Source organism: Pelophylax lessonae (genome assembly GCF_965119305.1).
Source record: "Pelophylax lessonae genome assembly, chromosome: 10".
NCBI lineage: Eukaryota > Metazoa > Chordata > Amphibia > Anura > Ranidae > Pelophylax > Pelophylax lessonae.
The window spans coordinates 48,729,933-48,744,807 of record NC_138777.1 but is presented as its reverse complement, the minus strand read 5'-3'; the positions used below and the strand labels follow the sequence as shown (position 1 = coordinate 48,744,807).

The window sequence follows — 14,875 nt, the reverse complement described above, 5'->3', positions numbered from 1 at the left end:
CAGGTTTACTGTTCATGTTGGCAACTCTGATTTATTGACCTAGATCCCCCCTGCATGACACACTTCTCTCATTTGTTTTGTGACAGAGAAACTGTTCATATATCCAGATGTATATCCTAGATTATACATCACCATCCCTGATCACAAATCTCCATAGCTACACATTTTTCATGACTGCATTTATTTGCATCTAAAATTTAAGATCATAAATCTCCATGGTTACACATATTCCATGACTGTATCTATTTCCCTCTGCATCCTCTTCCATTTTTAATTGTTGTACTACCACTTTAAACATCACTATACTGTTTTCTTGTTTTGTACCCTCTGACCAAAATATTTTTAGGTGGAGGCACCCTCCACAATGCATATGTCTTCAGCATTGCCAAATGATGTGGGCGGGCGCCTCTTGCACACACCCCACAGGAGGAGGGCCTGACCCCAATCTGTGTCTTGTTTCAAATGTCATTGTATAGTATTTAAGTAAGGGCCTAGACATGCATTTTTAGGCTCTGAGGAAGAGGCTAAGCCTCGAAACGCGTTAGCCTTCACAAATTCAAGGGACAACTCACCCTCGGATCCCTTTACTGAGGACTGCGTTCCTTATGTGATATGCTTTTAACAATAACTCGTTTGTGAGTATTTTTAATCCTTACTTTTAAATAACCCATCCAAATGATAATGCACTAGGCCTGTGCGCCCCTGTGTTTGTTTGTTGTTTACAGTGTTTCCAGACTTCCCTGGTCGTGTAAGGGGCAGCAAGGCCGTAGCATTCTTCCTGGGTTGTCGTGTCCACAGCTCCAGTAACAGTTGAAAGACCCTAATAAGGTGGACTAGAGACTACACCACTCTGAGTGCAGGCAACTGGTGCTTTGCACCAAAAACTTTATGACTATTAACCCTGCATTGTACTTGGAGGAGGCAGGCATAAGACTGCGGCTAGGAGTGCTTAGAGAGGAGGCTTTGTGACAGTGGTCACATGCATAGAAGGAGCCTACAGTATTATTCCTTATCCCTGTACCCCTAGACTTAAAGTAGAAATACAGGCATTTTTTATTTTTATTTTGGACAGAGTAAGGGAGGGTTAAAACCCGTCAGTTTTTTTTTCCCGCCATCTGTGTCCCATTGCAGAGATTTCCCTTTCCATTGTCAAAGACCAAGTGACAGAGTTCCTTGGGGATCCCCAGGTCACAAAACTAGTGTCTTCATTCGAAGATTCCCCCTCCTGCATTACTTTCTGGTAGCAACCCAAAATTTGGGATTTTCTTTTACTTTCACTTTCAATGACAAGGGTAAAAAGGACAAATGGAGAGGGTGGACCTACCCAATAGGGGGCACAGACAGCAATAAAAACTGTCAGGTGTTCTAATCCCTATCCATTCAATCCAAAACAAAAAAAAAGTTACCTTTAGCTATACTTTAATGAGCAGTTAAAAGAAAAAAGGGGCTCAATGTCTTACAGTTCCAATTCTAAAGCAGCCACAGCCTAGGAAGGAAAGCCTGTTCCCCACCAGCAACTGCAAAGTGGGACTCTCCCTCTCTGCAGGGAAGCACTTTTCTCACTGCAGAGGCTCAACACAACCCCTACCCAGTCAGACCTACAGCTCTGCAATCAAAAAAGCTCATGATCCCTTGAGGGGTGGGTGTGTCAGAGCTCAGCAAATACATCACTGCTTCCCTAAAACAAAACAATGGTCCCACACTGTAAGACTTAGGCTGCATTCACATGTCAGCGTATGGATCGCAGGCAGAATCGCTGCGATTTCGCCCGCGATCCGGAAATCATTGCAAATCGCGGGACGCATGTGCGTTGCCTATGATTTGCAATAGCACCCCAAACGCTGAGCGATGTTGCAGCGATTTCCGCCTGCTGAATCGCGGTAACATCGCGCAAAGAAAAAAAAAAAAACGCGGGACACATTACGCCCAAAAAAGTACAAGAGCTTCTTTGGAGCGTAATGCGTCCCACGATTTTTTTTTGCGCGATGTTACCGCGATTCGGCAGGCGCAAATCGCGGCAACATCGCGTTTGGGGTGCTATTGCAAATCACGGGCAAAGCACAGGCGTCCCGCGATTTGCAATGATTTCCGGATCACGGGGCGGAATCGCGGCGATTCTGCCCGTGATCCATACGCTGACATGTGAATGCAGCCCTAAACTGATGGTTTTGTTGAGCTTGAAAGACATTCCCAAAAATTTTATTCGTAGCGGTCACCTTAAAAAACAGAGTTTCCTTAACACTCCTAGTCACAGAAATGTGTCTCGGAGGCTTACTGCGTAGCCACAGATGGACTACAACACAGTGATTTTGTTCAAATAAACTACTTCTAGCATGAAGGCATTACTATGTGTACAAAACATGAAGGCATATTACCATCATCATCAAAATGAGGCATCTTGACAACGAGGATGCCACCGGAGCTTGATGGAAAGGCAAACAATGCTTCTCCTTCACTGCTCAGCCATGCTGTGGATGCATTGGAGCTCTGCGCTCGGCCAGGCTGTGCAGGGATCACGTAGCTGTTTGATGGGTTCTTGTAGTTCATGTTGCTAATATCTGTAAAAATGGACTGCATCTGGCTGTCTGAAATGATCTCCTGCAAAAAAGAAATGAATGACAAAAATGAACAATGCATTCACAGCAAAATAAAGACTGACATTTTGTGACAGTTGATAGATTAGGAAATAGTTACATCACTGAGTTCACAGTTTGACACATGATTTGTAATGTCAAATCGCATGCCAAATCACAGCCTTTTGCCGGCAACAGCACCGTCCATTCCCAAAGTAGTTCCTGCACTACTTTTGGGGGCGATTTCAATTGACATCTGTGCAGTGAAGCTGCTCAGATGGCTTTTAAATCACCCCCAAACTCGCAATGAAATGCAGGTTTGAAATCATGCGAGTTCAGCTGAACTCGCACAATTTCAAACCTGCCTTCAATGTCAACATACCCTGAGACTTTCCTGGAGAACACAATGCAAATCAGCAAAGTCGTTTTTCACTCAGTGTCCAGGCACTAAGCAAATTTATCCCCCAAATATCCCTCTTCCTCTATACAGCAGATACCAACATGTTTTTTTCCCTTTACTTTGTATATATAGCCAGACACATCTTTTGTTACTCTATGTGAGATCATCACCAGACTTGTAAAAGTTATGTAGGGGCTGCTGCTGGGAAACTCGAATGGCATAGGTAGGTACTGTACTGCCCCAGAATTACATCTCCCAAGAGCCCTTTCACTACACACAGTATGTGAGCAGACTCTTACATCAAGTCATGAAAAAAGCATTGCGTTGCTGGAAAAGAAATTGATGTATGCATGTGGAGAGGGACAAGGGGGAGTCCTGCAGTCCAGCAGCAAAGGCTAACAAAACTTGGTTGAATTTTAGCTCCGCAAAGGCACATTGTTGTCAGCCCAAAGTGAGGAGCGCACAGAATTTCTGGCAGACCAAAAGATGTTTGTTTGTTGTATTCTGCAGAAATACTATAGGCCTCACTCACATGCATTCGGGCAATTGTGTATTTCTGCATCTCGAATCACAGGTTTATGGGATCACCGACAGACAGTTAGCCTGTGCAAATCAATGTCCGCCACCACAGCTGTCCACATGTAACCGCCATTGAGGCAAATGGTCTGCATCCATGGCTGCTCATCTGTCCAAAATATTATTTAAAGGGGAACCTTACCCAGAAGGGGAAGTTCTGCTTCTTTGCATACACCCCCATTTAATAATTTTTTTTTTTTTTTTTTTAACTGTTTTTGACAGGTACGCACTCCCACTTCTGGTCAGATCACAGAGGTGATCTGAACGGAAATTCCCCCCCCCCCCCCCCACAACCTTCTGAGACAAATCACAGGTCCCAGAAGTCTGCAGAACAATTCACATGCAGTGGGAGACCATCTGTGAAGCCGCAAGGCTTCAATGCCGGTTTTCCTTACTTAAGATGCCGGAGCCTGGACCCGAAGCGGACTGAAGAATCGGCTCAGGTGAGGACAACCCTTGGATCTCTGGACAGGTAAGTGTACTTATAGTAAAAGTAAAAATAAAATTAAGTCAGCAGCTACAAATACTGCAGCTGCTGACTTAATTTTTCTGGGGGAGACTGGAGCTCCTCCTAAACAGCTAAATGAGCTATTTCAAATACCGGTGTTCCTTGTGTCAGAAATTTACTGATCTTCAACAGTGCATGGTCCTAACTATCCATGTGAATGAGGCCTAAAACAGACCTTTCAAGCTAAAGTATTAGTCTCTAAAAGTCTCTACTGTACCAGATGATACTTACACTTCTGTACATGCGTGAAGGATGGGGCAGTACAAGCCTGTGAACAGTCTGGTTTGTAACAATCAGGATAATCACATTGCTGTGCGTCTCACACACGTGGATTCCTCCAGGTAAAATGGAACAATTGAGGATCTTGAGTCGGATGGCATTGTTCAGGAGGTTGGAATCCAATGACTCCTCCACCAGCTCCAGCGTGTCCCCATGTGAGGTCCTGAGGGCGCACAGAAAAGAAAATCACCAGACTAAGGGTTGACATTGATGCACACAATTTTAAGACTTTCCCATGGCAAATTAGGCATGGTTTGCACTTAGCCCTGGCTTTGGGTATTTGTGCAGCTTTGCTTTACAGCTTCTTGTGTTACACAAAGCAAATTTACAGCAAAGTCTCCCTTACAGTGGGGCTGGGTCCGCACTGCTAGAGTTAACTGCTCATTCAGTCCTTGGGGGCATAGAAAAGAAGCTGGATACACACTATACAATATTTATACAATTTTCTTGTACAACTTTCCTTTAGTTTTACCAAAACCATATAGTGTGAGGTCAAACCTAAACACTTTCAAATTATAGGTCCTTGCACTACATACTTAAAGATAAAAACCAAAAGGTAATTGAACAACAAAAATTGTATAATGTGTATCCAGCTTTACCTACCCGGTCATCTGCACTGCTAGACTATCTACTTGGTACCATGTTCCACCCTAACAATGAACGTAACTTGGTTGTAAAGAGTGGAATGAGTTTTTAAAGGATAAGTTCACCTTTGTAAAAAAAAATAAATAAAAGACTGTAAATGCATATCTTTTTGCGGGTAAAAAAAGAAAAAAGTATGCATTTATTATTTACCACGAGCCTGCAAAGCATTGTCCCCGCAATCAGCAGACCCATGATGTGCTAATCGCGGGCACAATGCTCTGCAGGCTCGTAGTAAAAAATAAATACATGCTTTTTTTTTTTTTACCTGCAAAAAGATATGCACTGTCTTTTATTTTATTTTTTTTTTTTACAAAAAGGTGAACTTATCCTTTAAAAACTCATTCCACTCTTTACAACCAAGTTATGTTCATTTTTAGGGAGGAACATGGTGCCAAGCAGATAGTCTAGCAGCACAGATGACCTACAGACTAGACTGTCAGTGTAAGCAGTCTGCTCGTACCTCATACGAGAAGGCAGCTACACGTCAGGAAGAAGCAATGAACTACCTAGAGCGCTTAGCAATGCCCTGCTCATTGAGAACTACCAGCCGACAGTTGCAGAGGTTGTTGGTACTTGTAGTTCACTCATTTACAGAATTGTTTTTTCTTTAAATTGTGACAGCAAATTACCTGATCCCTGGGTCGCTGTCACTGGAGGTGGCGGGTCAGGGAATAGCTGCAGCACTGGGAACATGTTACACGTTCTACTCCAAAAACAGGTGGAACATGTTACATGTTCCCAAAGGTGAACTCATCCTTTTAGTGCAATTTCTCATTAAAAGCACTGAAGCCAGGTGATCTGTATAGTATCCAGGCAAATCACAATTTTGAAAGAGGAAATCAGTAAGGGCAACCTATTTGTTTGTTTCTTTCATAAGTTCCCTTTAATGCCAAGTCACAGATGTAAATTTTCACAGTGCGAAGTGAATGTTCCCTCAGCTTAGTGAATGAGGTCATGCTGTGTTGACTTCAACCATCAAATCAAATGCAAGCAAAAATCCTTTTCCCTGACCAAAGTGAACACACCATTACCTTATTTATTAAGTGAACGGCCTCTATTCCTTTATTAAACAAACACTAGTAAAGCCGGACAGTCATGGATCGACATTCGGTCAGTTCAGAAGGGACAAGATACATTTCCATCCATGTATGGGCAGGCTGATTGTGCCCAAGTCAATCCAATGATCAACTTGGGTACAACCAGCCTGTCAGATTTTTCGGCATGCGATTACTGCCAGCAGCTATAGCCGCTAGTAGTAATCATTGTATTCTGCTGTGTGAAGGCTTCACACACCCCGCCGCCAGCAAACTACGAAAGCACTGCGGGAGGCTGTGTTGACGGGGAATCGAGCGATTTTCTTCTTTCAACCGTGGTGGATAGAAAGAAAATCAAAGTAAGCTATGGGCTGCTTAAGAAAAGGAACAACTGAAATCAAACACTCAGATACCACTTCACTTACCAGTGTAAGAACCGATTTCTGGTGGCCGATAGGAGATTGCTGCTGTCTTTGTAATAATAACCCCCAGCGCACTCACTGGATTTGGAGCCTCCAACTACAGGTGTAACATCTACAATAGGAGGGAAATTTCACTTATTAGTGACGCAGGTAAACAGTGAAAATATGTAAACAAAGCTTAAAGCAGACCTTCACCCTCCCTTGGCAGTCTTCTTCTCTCCAACCTGCTCCCCCTCCGCAGTGCCGATATCGGGGGTTTTGCTTACCCATGTTTTTTTCCCCCCATCAAAGGCTTATCTGCCCCCCAGTTTTAGGAATTCGCCAAGGCGAATGCCGCAGTGCCCCGGGTGCATCCAGGAATGCATGACGTGCAGTCCCATTCAGCTAAGAGGAGGGGGGCGGGCTGGGCGGTGGCTGCACCCCGAAGAGCCAACAGCTGATAAAATAGAACTTCTGCTCCTAGGCAGTCGGAGCGGATACCTGTCAAAAACAGGTATCTGCTTCCCTTCTCTCCTCCTCAAAAGTGCCGATTCTTCAAGAGGAACAGGGGATGAGTCCTTAAAGCGTAACTTCCCCTTTTGGCTGGAGCTCCACTTTAAAGTTGGATCTCTCCAGTCCAGTCTGGACCAAATTTAGCCCGCTGTCTAAATACGGGTCACAGGAGCACGGAACAAAGAGCACTACTGTGACACACAGGAGAAGTATAACCAAGAAATCTTCACTCCTGATTTTCCCCTAAATCAGAAGTGTCATTGCACACAGATATTACAGCTGACAACGCTGAAACCAGCAGTGCTGTGTCCATACATGGAGGGGGGGGGGGGGGGCTGTGTTGGAGGGTCTCTGTACATTGAGGTGGGGCAGTGTTGTAGGGTCTCTGTACATTGATACGTTGGGGGGGGGGGGGGTCAGTGCTGTAGGGTCTCCCTACATTGATTGGGGGGGGGGCAGTGTTGGAGGGTCTCTGTACATTGAGGGGGGCAGTGTTGGAGGGTCTCTGTACATTGAGAGGGGGGGGTAGTGTTGGAGGGTCTCTGTACATTGAGGGGGGCAGTGTTAGAGGGTCTCTGTACATGGGAGGGGGGCAGTGTTAGAGGGTCTCTGTACATGGGAGGGGGGCAGTTTTAGAGGGTCTCTGTACATTGGGGGGGGCAGTGTTGGAGGGTCTCTGTACATGGGGGGGGGGCAGTGTTAGAGGGTCTCTGTACATGGGGGGGCAGTGTTGGAGGGTCTCCGTACATTGGGGGGGCAGTGTTGGAGGGTCACTGTACATTGATACGTTGGGGGGGGGGGGGGGTCAGTGCTGTAGGGTCTCCCTACATTGATTGGGGGGGGGGGCAGTGTTGGAGGGTCTCTGTACATTGAGGGGGGCAGTGTTAGAGGGTCTCTGTACATGGGAGGGGGGCAGTGTTAGAGGGTCTCTGTACATTGGGGGGGGGGGGGCAGTGTTGGAGGGTCTCTGTACATGGGGGGGGGGCAGTGTTGGAGGGTCTCTGTACATGGGGGGGGGGGCAGTGTTGGAGGGTCTCTGTACATGGGGGGGGGGGCAGTGTTGGAGGGTCTCCGTACATTGGGGGGGCAGTGTTGGAGGGTCTCTGTACATTGGGGGGGGGGGCAGTGTTGGAGGGTCTCTGTACATGGGGGGGGGGCAGTGTTAGAGGGTCTCTGTACATGGGGGGGGCAGTGTTAGAGGGTCTCTGTACATTGAGGGGGGCAGTGTTAGAGGGTCTCTGTACATGGGGGGGGGGGGGCAGTGTTGGAGGGTCTCTGTACATTGAGGGGGCAGTGTTGGAGGGTCTCTGTACATTGAGGGGGGCAGTGTTGGAGGGTCTCTGTACATTGAGGGGGGCAGTGTTGGAGGGTCTCAGCAGTGACGAATTAGTAAATTAGTATACTGTGTGTGTGTGTGTGGGGGGGGGGGCAGGGTCAGTAGTGCGGGGTGTCTATACATTATAAGGGGGGGGGTCAGTAGTACAGGGTGTCTATACATTATAGGAGGGGGGTCAATAGTGCAGGGTGTCTATACATTATAGGGGGGGGGGGGTCAGTAGTGCAGGATGTCTATACATTATAGAGGGGTAAGTAGTGCAGGGTGTCTATACATTATATGGGGGGGGGGGTCAGTAATGCAGGGTTTCTATACATTATAGGGGGGTTAGTGCAGGGTGTCTATACATTATAGGGGGGGGGGTCAGTAGTGCAGGGTGTCTATACATTATAGGGGGGGTCAGTAGTGCAGGGTGTCTATACATTATAGGGGGGGGGGGTCAGTAGTGCAGGGTGTCTATACATTATAGGGGGGGGTCAGTAGTGCAGGGTGTCTATACATTATAGGGGGGGGGGTCAGTAGTGCAGGGTGTCTATACATTATAGGGGGGGTCAGTAGTGCAGGGTGTCTATACATTATAGGGGGGGGCAGTAGTGCAGGGTGTCTATACATTATAGGGGGGGGGTCAGTAGTGCAGGGTGTCTATACATTATAGGGGGGGTCAGTAGTGCAGGGTGTCTATACATTATAGGGGGGGTCAGTAGTGCAGGGTGTCTATACATTATAGGGGGGGTCAGTAGTGCAGGGTGTCTATACATTATAGGGGGGGTCAGTAGTGCAGGGTGTCTATACATTATAGGGGGGGGTCAGTAGTGCAGGGTGTCTATACATTATAGGGGGGGGGGTCAGTAGTGCAGGGTGTCTATACATTATAGGGGGGGTCAGTAGTGCAGGGTGTCTATACATTATAGGGGGGGTCAGTAGTGCAGGGTGTCTATACATTATAGGGGGGGGGTCAGTAGTGCAGGGTGTCTATACATTATAGGGGGGGGGTCAGTGGTGCAGGGTGTCTATACATTATAGGGGGGGGGGGTAAGTAGTGCAGGGTGTCTATACATTATGGGGGGGGGTCAGTAGTGCAGGGTGTCTATACATTATAGGGGGGGGGGTCAGTAGTGCAGGGTGTCTATACATTATAGGGGGGGGTCAGTAGTGCAGGGTGTCTATACATTATAGGGGGGGGGTCAGTAGTGCAGGGTGTCTATACATTATAGGGGGGGGGTCAGTAGTGCAGGGTGTCTATACATTATAGGGGGGGGGTCAGTAGTGCAGGGTGTCTATACATTATAGGGGGGGGTCAGTAGTGCAGGGTGTCTATACATTATAGGGGGGGTCAGTAGTGCAGGGTGTCTATACATTATAGGGGGGGTCAGTAGTGCAGGGTGTCTATACATTATAGGGGGGGGTCAGTAGTGCAGGGTGTCTATACATTATAGGAGGGGGGGGGGGGTCAGTAGTGCAGGGTGTCTATACATTATAGGAGGGGGGGGGGGTCAGTAGTGCAGGGTGTCTATACATTATAGGGGGGGGGGTCAGTAGTGCAGGGTGTCTATACATTATAGGGGGGGGTCAGTAGTGCAGGGTGTCTATACATTATAGGGGGGGGGTCAGTAGTGCAGGGTGTCTATACATTATAGGGGGGGTCAGTAGTGCAGGGTGTCTATACATTATAGGGGGGGGCAGTAGTGCAGGGTGTCTATACATTATAGGGGGGGGTCAGTAGTGCAGGGTGTCTATACATTATAGGGGGGGTCAGTAGTGCAGGGTGTCTATACATTATAGGGGGGGTCAGTAGTGCAGTGTGTCTATACATTATAGGGGGGGTCAGTAGTGCAGGGTGTCTATACATTATAGGGGGGGTCAGTAGTGCAGGGTGTCTATACATTATAGGGGGGGGGTCAGTAGTGCAGGGTGTCTATACATTATAGGGGGGGGGGTCAGTAGTGCAGGGTGTCTATACATTATAGGGGGGGTCAGTAGTGCAGGGTGTCTATACATTATAGGGGGGGTCAGTAGTGCAGGGTGTCTATACATTATAGGGGGGGTCAGTAGTGCAGGGTGTCTATACATTATAGGGGGGGGGTCAGTGGTGCAGGGTGTCTATACATTATAGGGGGGGGGTAAGTAGTGCAGGGTGTCTATACATTATGGGGGGGGGTCAGTAGTGCAGGGTGTCTATACATTATAGGGGGGGGTCAGTAGTGCAGGGTGTCTATACATTATAGGGGGGGGGGTCAGTAGTGCAGGGTGTCTATACATTATAGGGGGGGGTCAGTAGTGCAGGGTGTCTATACATTATAGGGGGGGGTCAGTAGTGCAGGGTGTCTATACATTATAGGGGGGGGGTCAGTAGTGCAGGGTGTCTATACATTATAGGGGGGGGGTCAGTAGTGCAGGGTGTCTATACATTATAGGGGGGGGTCAGTAGTGCAGGGTGTCTATACATTATAGGGGGGGTCAGTAGTGCAGGGTGTCTATACATTATAGGGGGGGTCAGTAGTGCAGGGTGTCTATACATTATAGGGGGGGGGTCAGTAGTGCAGGGTGTCTATACATTATAGGGGGGGTCAGTAGTGCAGGGTGTCTATACATTATAGGGGGGGTCAGTAGTGCAGGGTGTCTATACATTATAGGGGGGGTCAGTAGTGCAGGGTGTCTATACATTATAGGGGGGGTCAGTAGTGCAGGGTGTCTATACATTATAGGGGGGGGTCAGTAGTGCAGGGTGTCTATACATTATAGGGGGGGGGGTCAGTAGTGCAGGGTGTCTATACATTATAGGGGGGGTCAGTAGTGCAGGGTGTCTATACATTATAGGGGGGGTCAGTAGTGCAGGGTGTCTATACATTATAGGGGGGGGGTCAGTAGTGCAGGGTGTCTATACATTATAGGGGGGGGGTCAGTGGTGCAGGGTGTCTATACATTATAGGGGGGGGGGGTAAGTAGTGCAGGGTGTCTATACATTATGGGGGGGGGTCAGTAGTGCAGGGTGTCTATACATTATAGGGGGGGGGGTCAGTAGTGCAGGGTGTCTATACATTATAGGGGGGGGTCAGTAGTGCAGGGTGTCTATACATTATAGGGGGGGGGTCAGTAGTGCAGGGTGTCTATACATTATAGGGGGGGGGTCAGTAGTGCAGGGTGTCTATACATTATAGGGGGGGGGTCAGTAGTGCAGGGTGTCTATACATTATAGGGGGGGGTCAGTAGTGCAGGGTGTCTATACATTATAGGGGGGGTCAGTAGTGCAGGGTGTCTATACATTATAGGGGGGGTCAGTAGTGCAGGGTGTCTATACATTATAGGGGGGGGTCAGTAGTGCAGGGTGTCTATACATTATAGGAGGGGGGGGGGGTCAGTAGTGCAGGGTGTCTATACATTATAGGAGGGGGGGGGGTCAGTAGTGCAGGGTGTCTATACATTATAGGGGGGGGGGTCAGTAGTGCAGGGTGTCTATACATTATAGGGGGGGGTCAGTAGTGCAGGGTGTCTATACATTATAGGGGGGGGGTCAGTAGTGCAGGGTGTCTATACATTATAGGGGGGGTCAGTAGTGCAGGGTGTCTATACATTATAGGGGGGGGCAGTAGTGCAGGGTGTCTATACATTATAGGGGGGGGTCAGTAGTGCAGGGTGTCTATACATTATAGGGGGGGTCAGTAGTGCAGGGTGTCTATACATTATAGGGGGGGTCAGTAGTGCAGGGTGTCTATACATTATAGGGGGGGTCAGTAGTGCAGGGTGTCTATACATTATAGGGGGGGTCAGTAGTGCAGGGTGTCTATACATTATAGGGGGGGGGTCAGTAGTGCAGGGTGTCTATACATTATAGGGGGGGGGGTCAGTAGTGCAGGGTGTCTATACATTATAGGGGGGGTCAGTAGTGCAGGGTGTCTATACATTATAGGGGGGGTCAGTAGTGCAGGGTGTCTATACATTATAGGGGGGGTCAGTAGTGCAGGGTGTCTATACATTATAGGGGGGGGGTCAGTGGTGCAGGGTGTCTATACATTATAGGGGGGGGGTAAGTAGTGCAGGGTGTCTATACATTATGGGGGGGGGGGTCAGTAGTGCAGGGTGTCTATACATTATAGGGGGGGGTCAGTAGTGCAGGGTGTCTATACATTATAGGGGGGGGGGGTCAGTAGTGCAGGGTGTCTATACATTATAGGGGGGGGTCAGTAGTGCAGGGTGTCTATACATTATAGGGGGGGGTCAGTAGTGCAGGGTGTCTATACATTATAGGGGGGGGGTCAGTAGTGCAGGGTGTCTATACATTATAGGGGGGGGGTCAGTAGTGCAGGGTGTCTATACATTATAGGGGGGGGTCAGTAGTGCAGGGTGTCTATACATTATAGGGGGGGTCAGTAGTGCAGGGTGTCTATACATTATAGGGGGGGTCAGTAGTGCAGGGTGTCTATACATTATAGGGGGGGGTCAGTAGTGCAGGGTGTCTATACATTATAGGAGGGGGGGGGGGGTCAGTAGTGCAGGGTGTCTATACATTATAGGAGGGGGGGGGTCAGTAGTGCAGGGTGTCTATACATTATAGGAGGGGGGGGTCAGTAGTGCAGGGTGTCTATACATTATAGGAGGGGGGGGTCAGTAGTGCAGGGTGTCTATACATTATAGGAGGGGGGGGGGGTCAGTAGTGCAGGGTGTCTATACATTATAGGGGGGGGGGGGTCAGTAGTGCAGGGTGTCTATACATTATAGGAGGGGGGGGGTCAGTAGTGCAGGGTGTCTATACATTATAGGGGGGGGTCAGTAGTGCAGGGTGTCTATACATTATAGGGGGGGGTCAGTAGTGCAGGGTGTCTATACATTATAGGGGGGGTCAGTAGTGCAGGGTGTCTATACATTATAGGGGAGGATCAGTAGTGCAGGGTGTCTATACATTATAGGGGGGGTCAGTAGTGCAGGGTGTCTATACATTATAGGGGGGGTCAGTAGTGCAGGGTGTCTATACATTATAGGGGGGGTCAGTAGTGCAGGGTGTCTATACATTATAGGGGGGGGTCAGTAGTGCAGGGTGTCTATACATTATAGGGGGGGGTCAGTGGTGCAGGGTGTCTATACATTATAGGGGGGGGTCAGTAGTGCAGGGTGTCTATACATTATAGGGGGGGGGGTCAGTAGTGCAGGGTGTCTATACATTATAGGGGGGGGGTCAGTAGTGCAGGGTGTCTATACATTATAGGGGGGGGGTCAGTAGTGCAGGGTGTCTATACATTATAGGGGGGGGTCAGTAGTGCAGGGTGTCTATACATTATAGGGGGGGTCAGTAGTGCAGGGTGTCTATACATTATAGGGGGGGGTCAGTAGTGCAGGGTGTCTATACATTATAGGAGGGGGGGGGTCAGTAGTGCAGGGTGTCTATACATTATAGGAGGGGGGGGGTCAGTAGTGCAGGGTGTCTATACATTATAGGAGGGGGGGGTCAGTAGTGCAGGGTGTCTATACATTATAGGAGGGGGGGGGGGGTCAGTAGTGCAGGGTGTCTATACATTATAGGAGGGGGGGGGTCAGTAGTGCAGGGTGTCTATACATTATAGGGGGGGGGGTCAGTAGTGCAGGGTGTCTATACATTATAGGGGGGGTCAGTAGTGCAGGGTGTCTATACATTATAGGGGGGGTCAGTAGTGCAGGGTGTCTATACATTATAGGGGGGGGTCAGTAGTGCAGGGTGTCTATACATTATAGGGGGGGGGGTCAGTAGTGCAGGGTGTCTATACATTATAGGGGAGGGGGTCAGTAGTGCAGGGTGTCTATACATTATAGGGGGGGGGTCAGTAGTGCAGGGTGTCTATACATTATAGGGGGGGTCAGTAGTGCAGGGTGTCTATACATTATAGGGGGGGGGGGTCAGTAGTGCAGGGTGTCTATACATTATAGGGGGGGGGTCAGTAGTGCAGGGTGTCTATACATTATAGGGGGGGGGGGTCAGTAGTGCAGGGTGTCTATACATTATAGGGGGGGGGTCAGTAGTGCAGGGTGTCTATACATTATAGGGGGGGGGGTCAGTAGTGCAGGGTGTCTATACATTATAGGGGTATACAGGCTGATATATGGGGGGGGGGGGGGTCTTCAGCCCAGTGACAATGGTGTGAATACACAGCCCGCAGTGTCAGTGACAAGAGTCCGGTGTGGCCCAGCATGTGCACAGCGCGGTATATGGGGTCCCGGTGCACACAACCCCTCCCCCAGCTCCGTACCGGGCCTCAGGCTCAGTTCCCGGAAGTTCTTCTTGGATTCCCGCTCGGTTCCGCTCAGTTCGGTGTAGCTCCGTTCCAGAATCACAGAGGCCGCCATGTTTCCCAATGCGGGAGCTGCACAGCTCCAGAAGAGGCGGAGCTCCGCTCACATTGCCGCCCGAACCGTGGCTTCAAAATGACACTGACGTATGGATAGGACAACGTGCTGGAGGATTCCGAGATTCCAAATCCGCCATCTTTACTACTGGATATACCACTGAGCAAGCGTGAGCTCCCAGCAATTTGGGGATTCATAGACAATCCAAGTGGTTGAACAAACTGTTCACTAATCACCTAAGCTGGGAAGGAGGAAAGATTTATACCCCACTAACCACCAAAACTGGGAAGGAGACAAG

General features: G+C 48.8%; 1 protein-coding gene across 1 annotated transcript in view; it reads right to left on the bottom strand.

The window, feature by feature from the left end:
• The window catches only part of NUP160 (nucleoporin 160), an 89,280-nt gene extending 74,625 nt beyond the window's left edge, over positions 1-14,655 (bottom strand). The window contains exons 1-4 of the mRNA XM_082270243.1: positions 14,481-14,655; positions 6,441-6,549; positions 4,289-4,499; positions 2,376-2,598 (exon numbers count right to left, since the gene is read on the bottom strand). Coding sequence (XP_082126369.1) covers positions 2,376-2,598; positions 4,289-4,499; positions 6,441-6,549; positions 14,481-14,577 — 640 coding nt within the window. The 5' untranslated portion in view covers positions 14,578-14,655. The remainder of the gene's footprint in view (positions 1-2,375; positions 2,599-4,288; positions 4,500-6,440; positions 6,550-14,480) is intronic.
• Between the last annotated feature and the right edge of the window lie 220 nt (positions 14,656-14,875).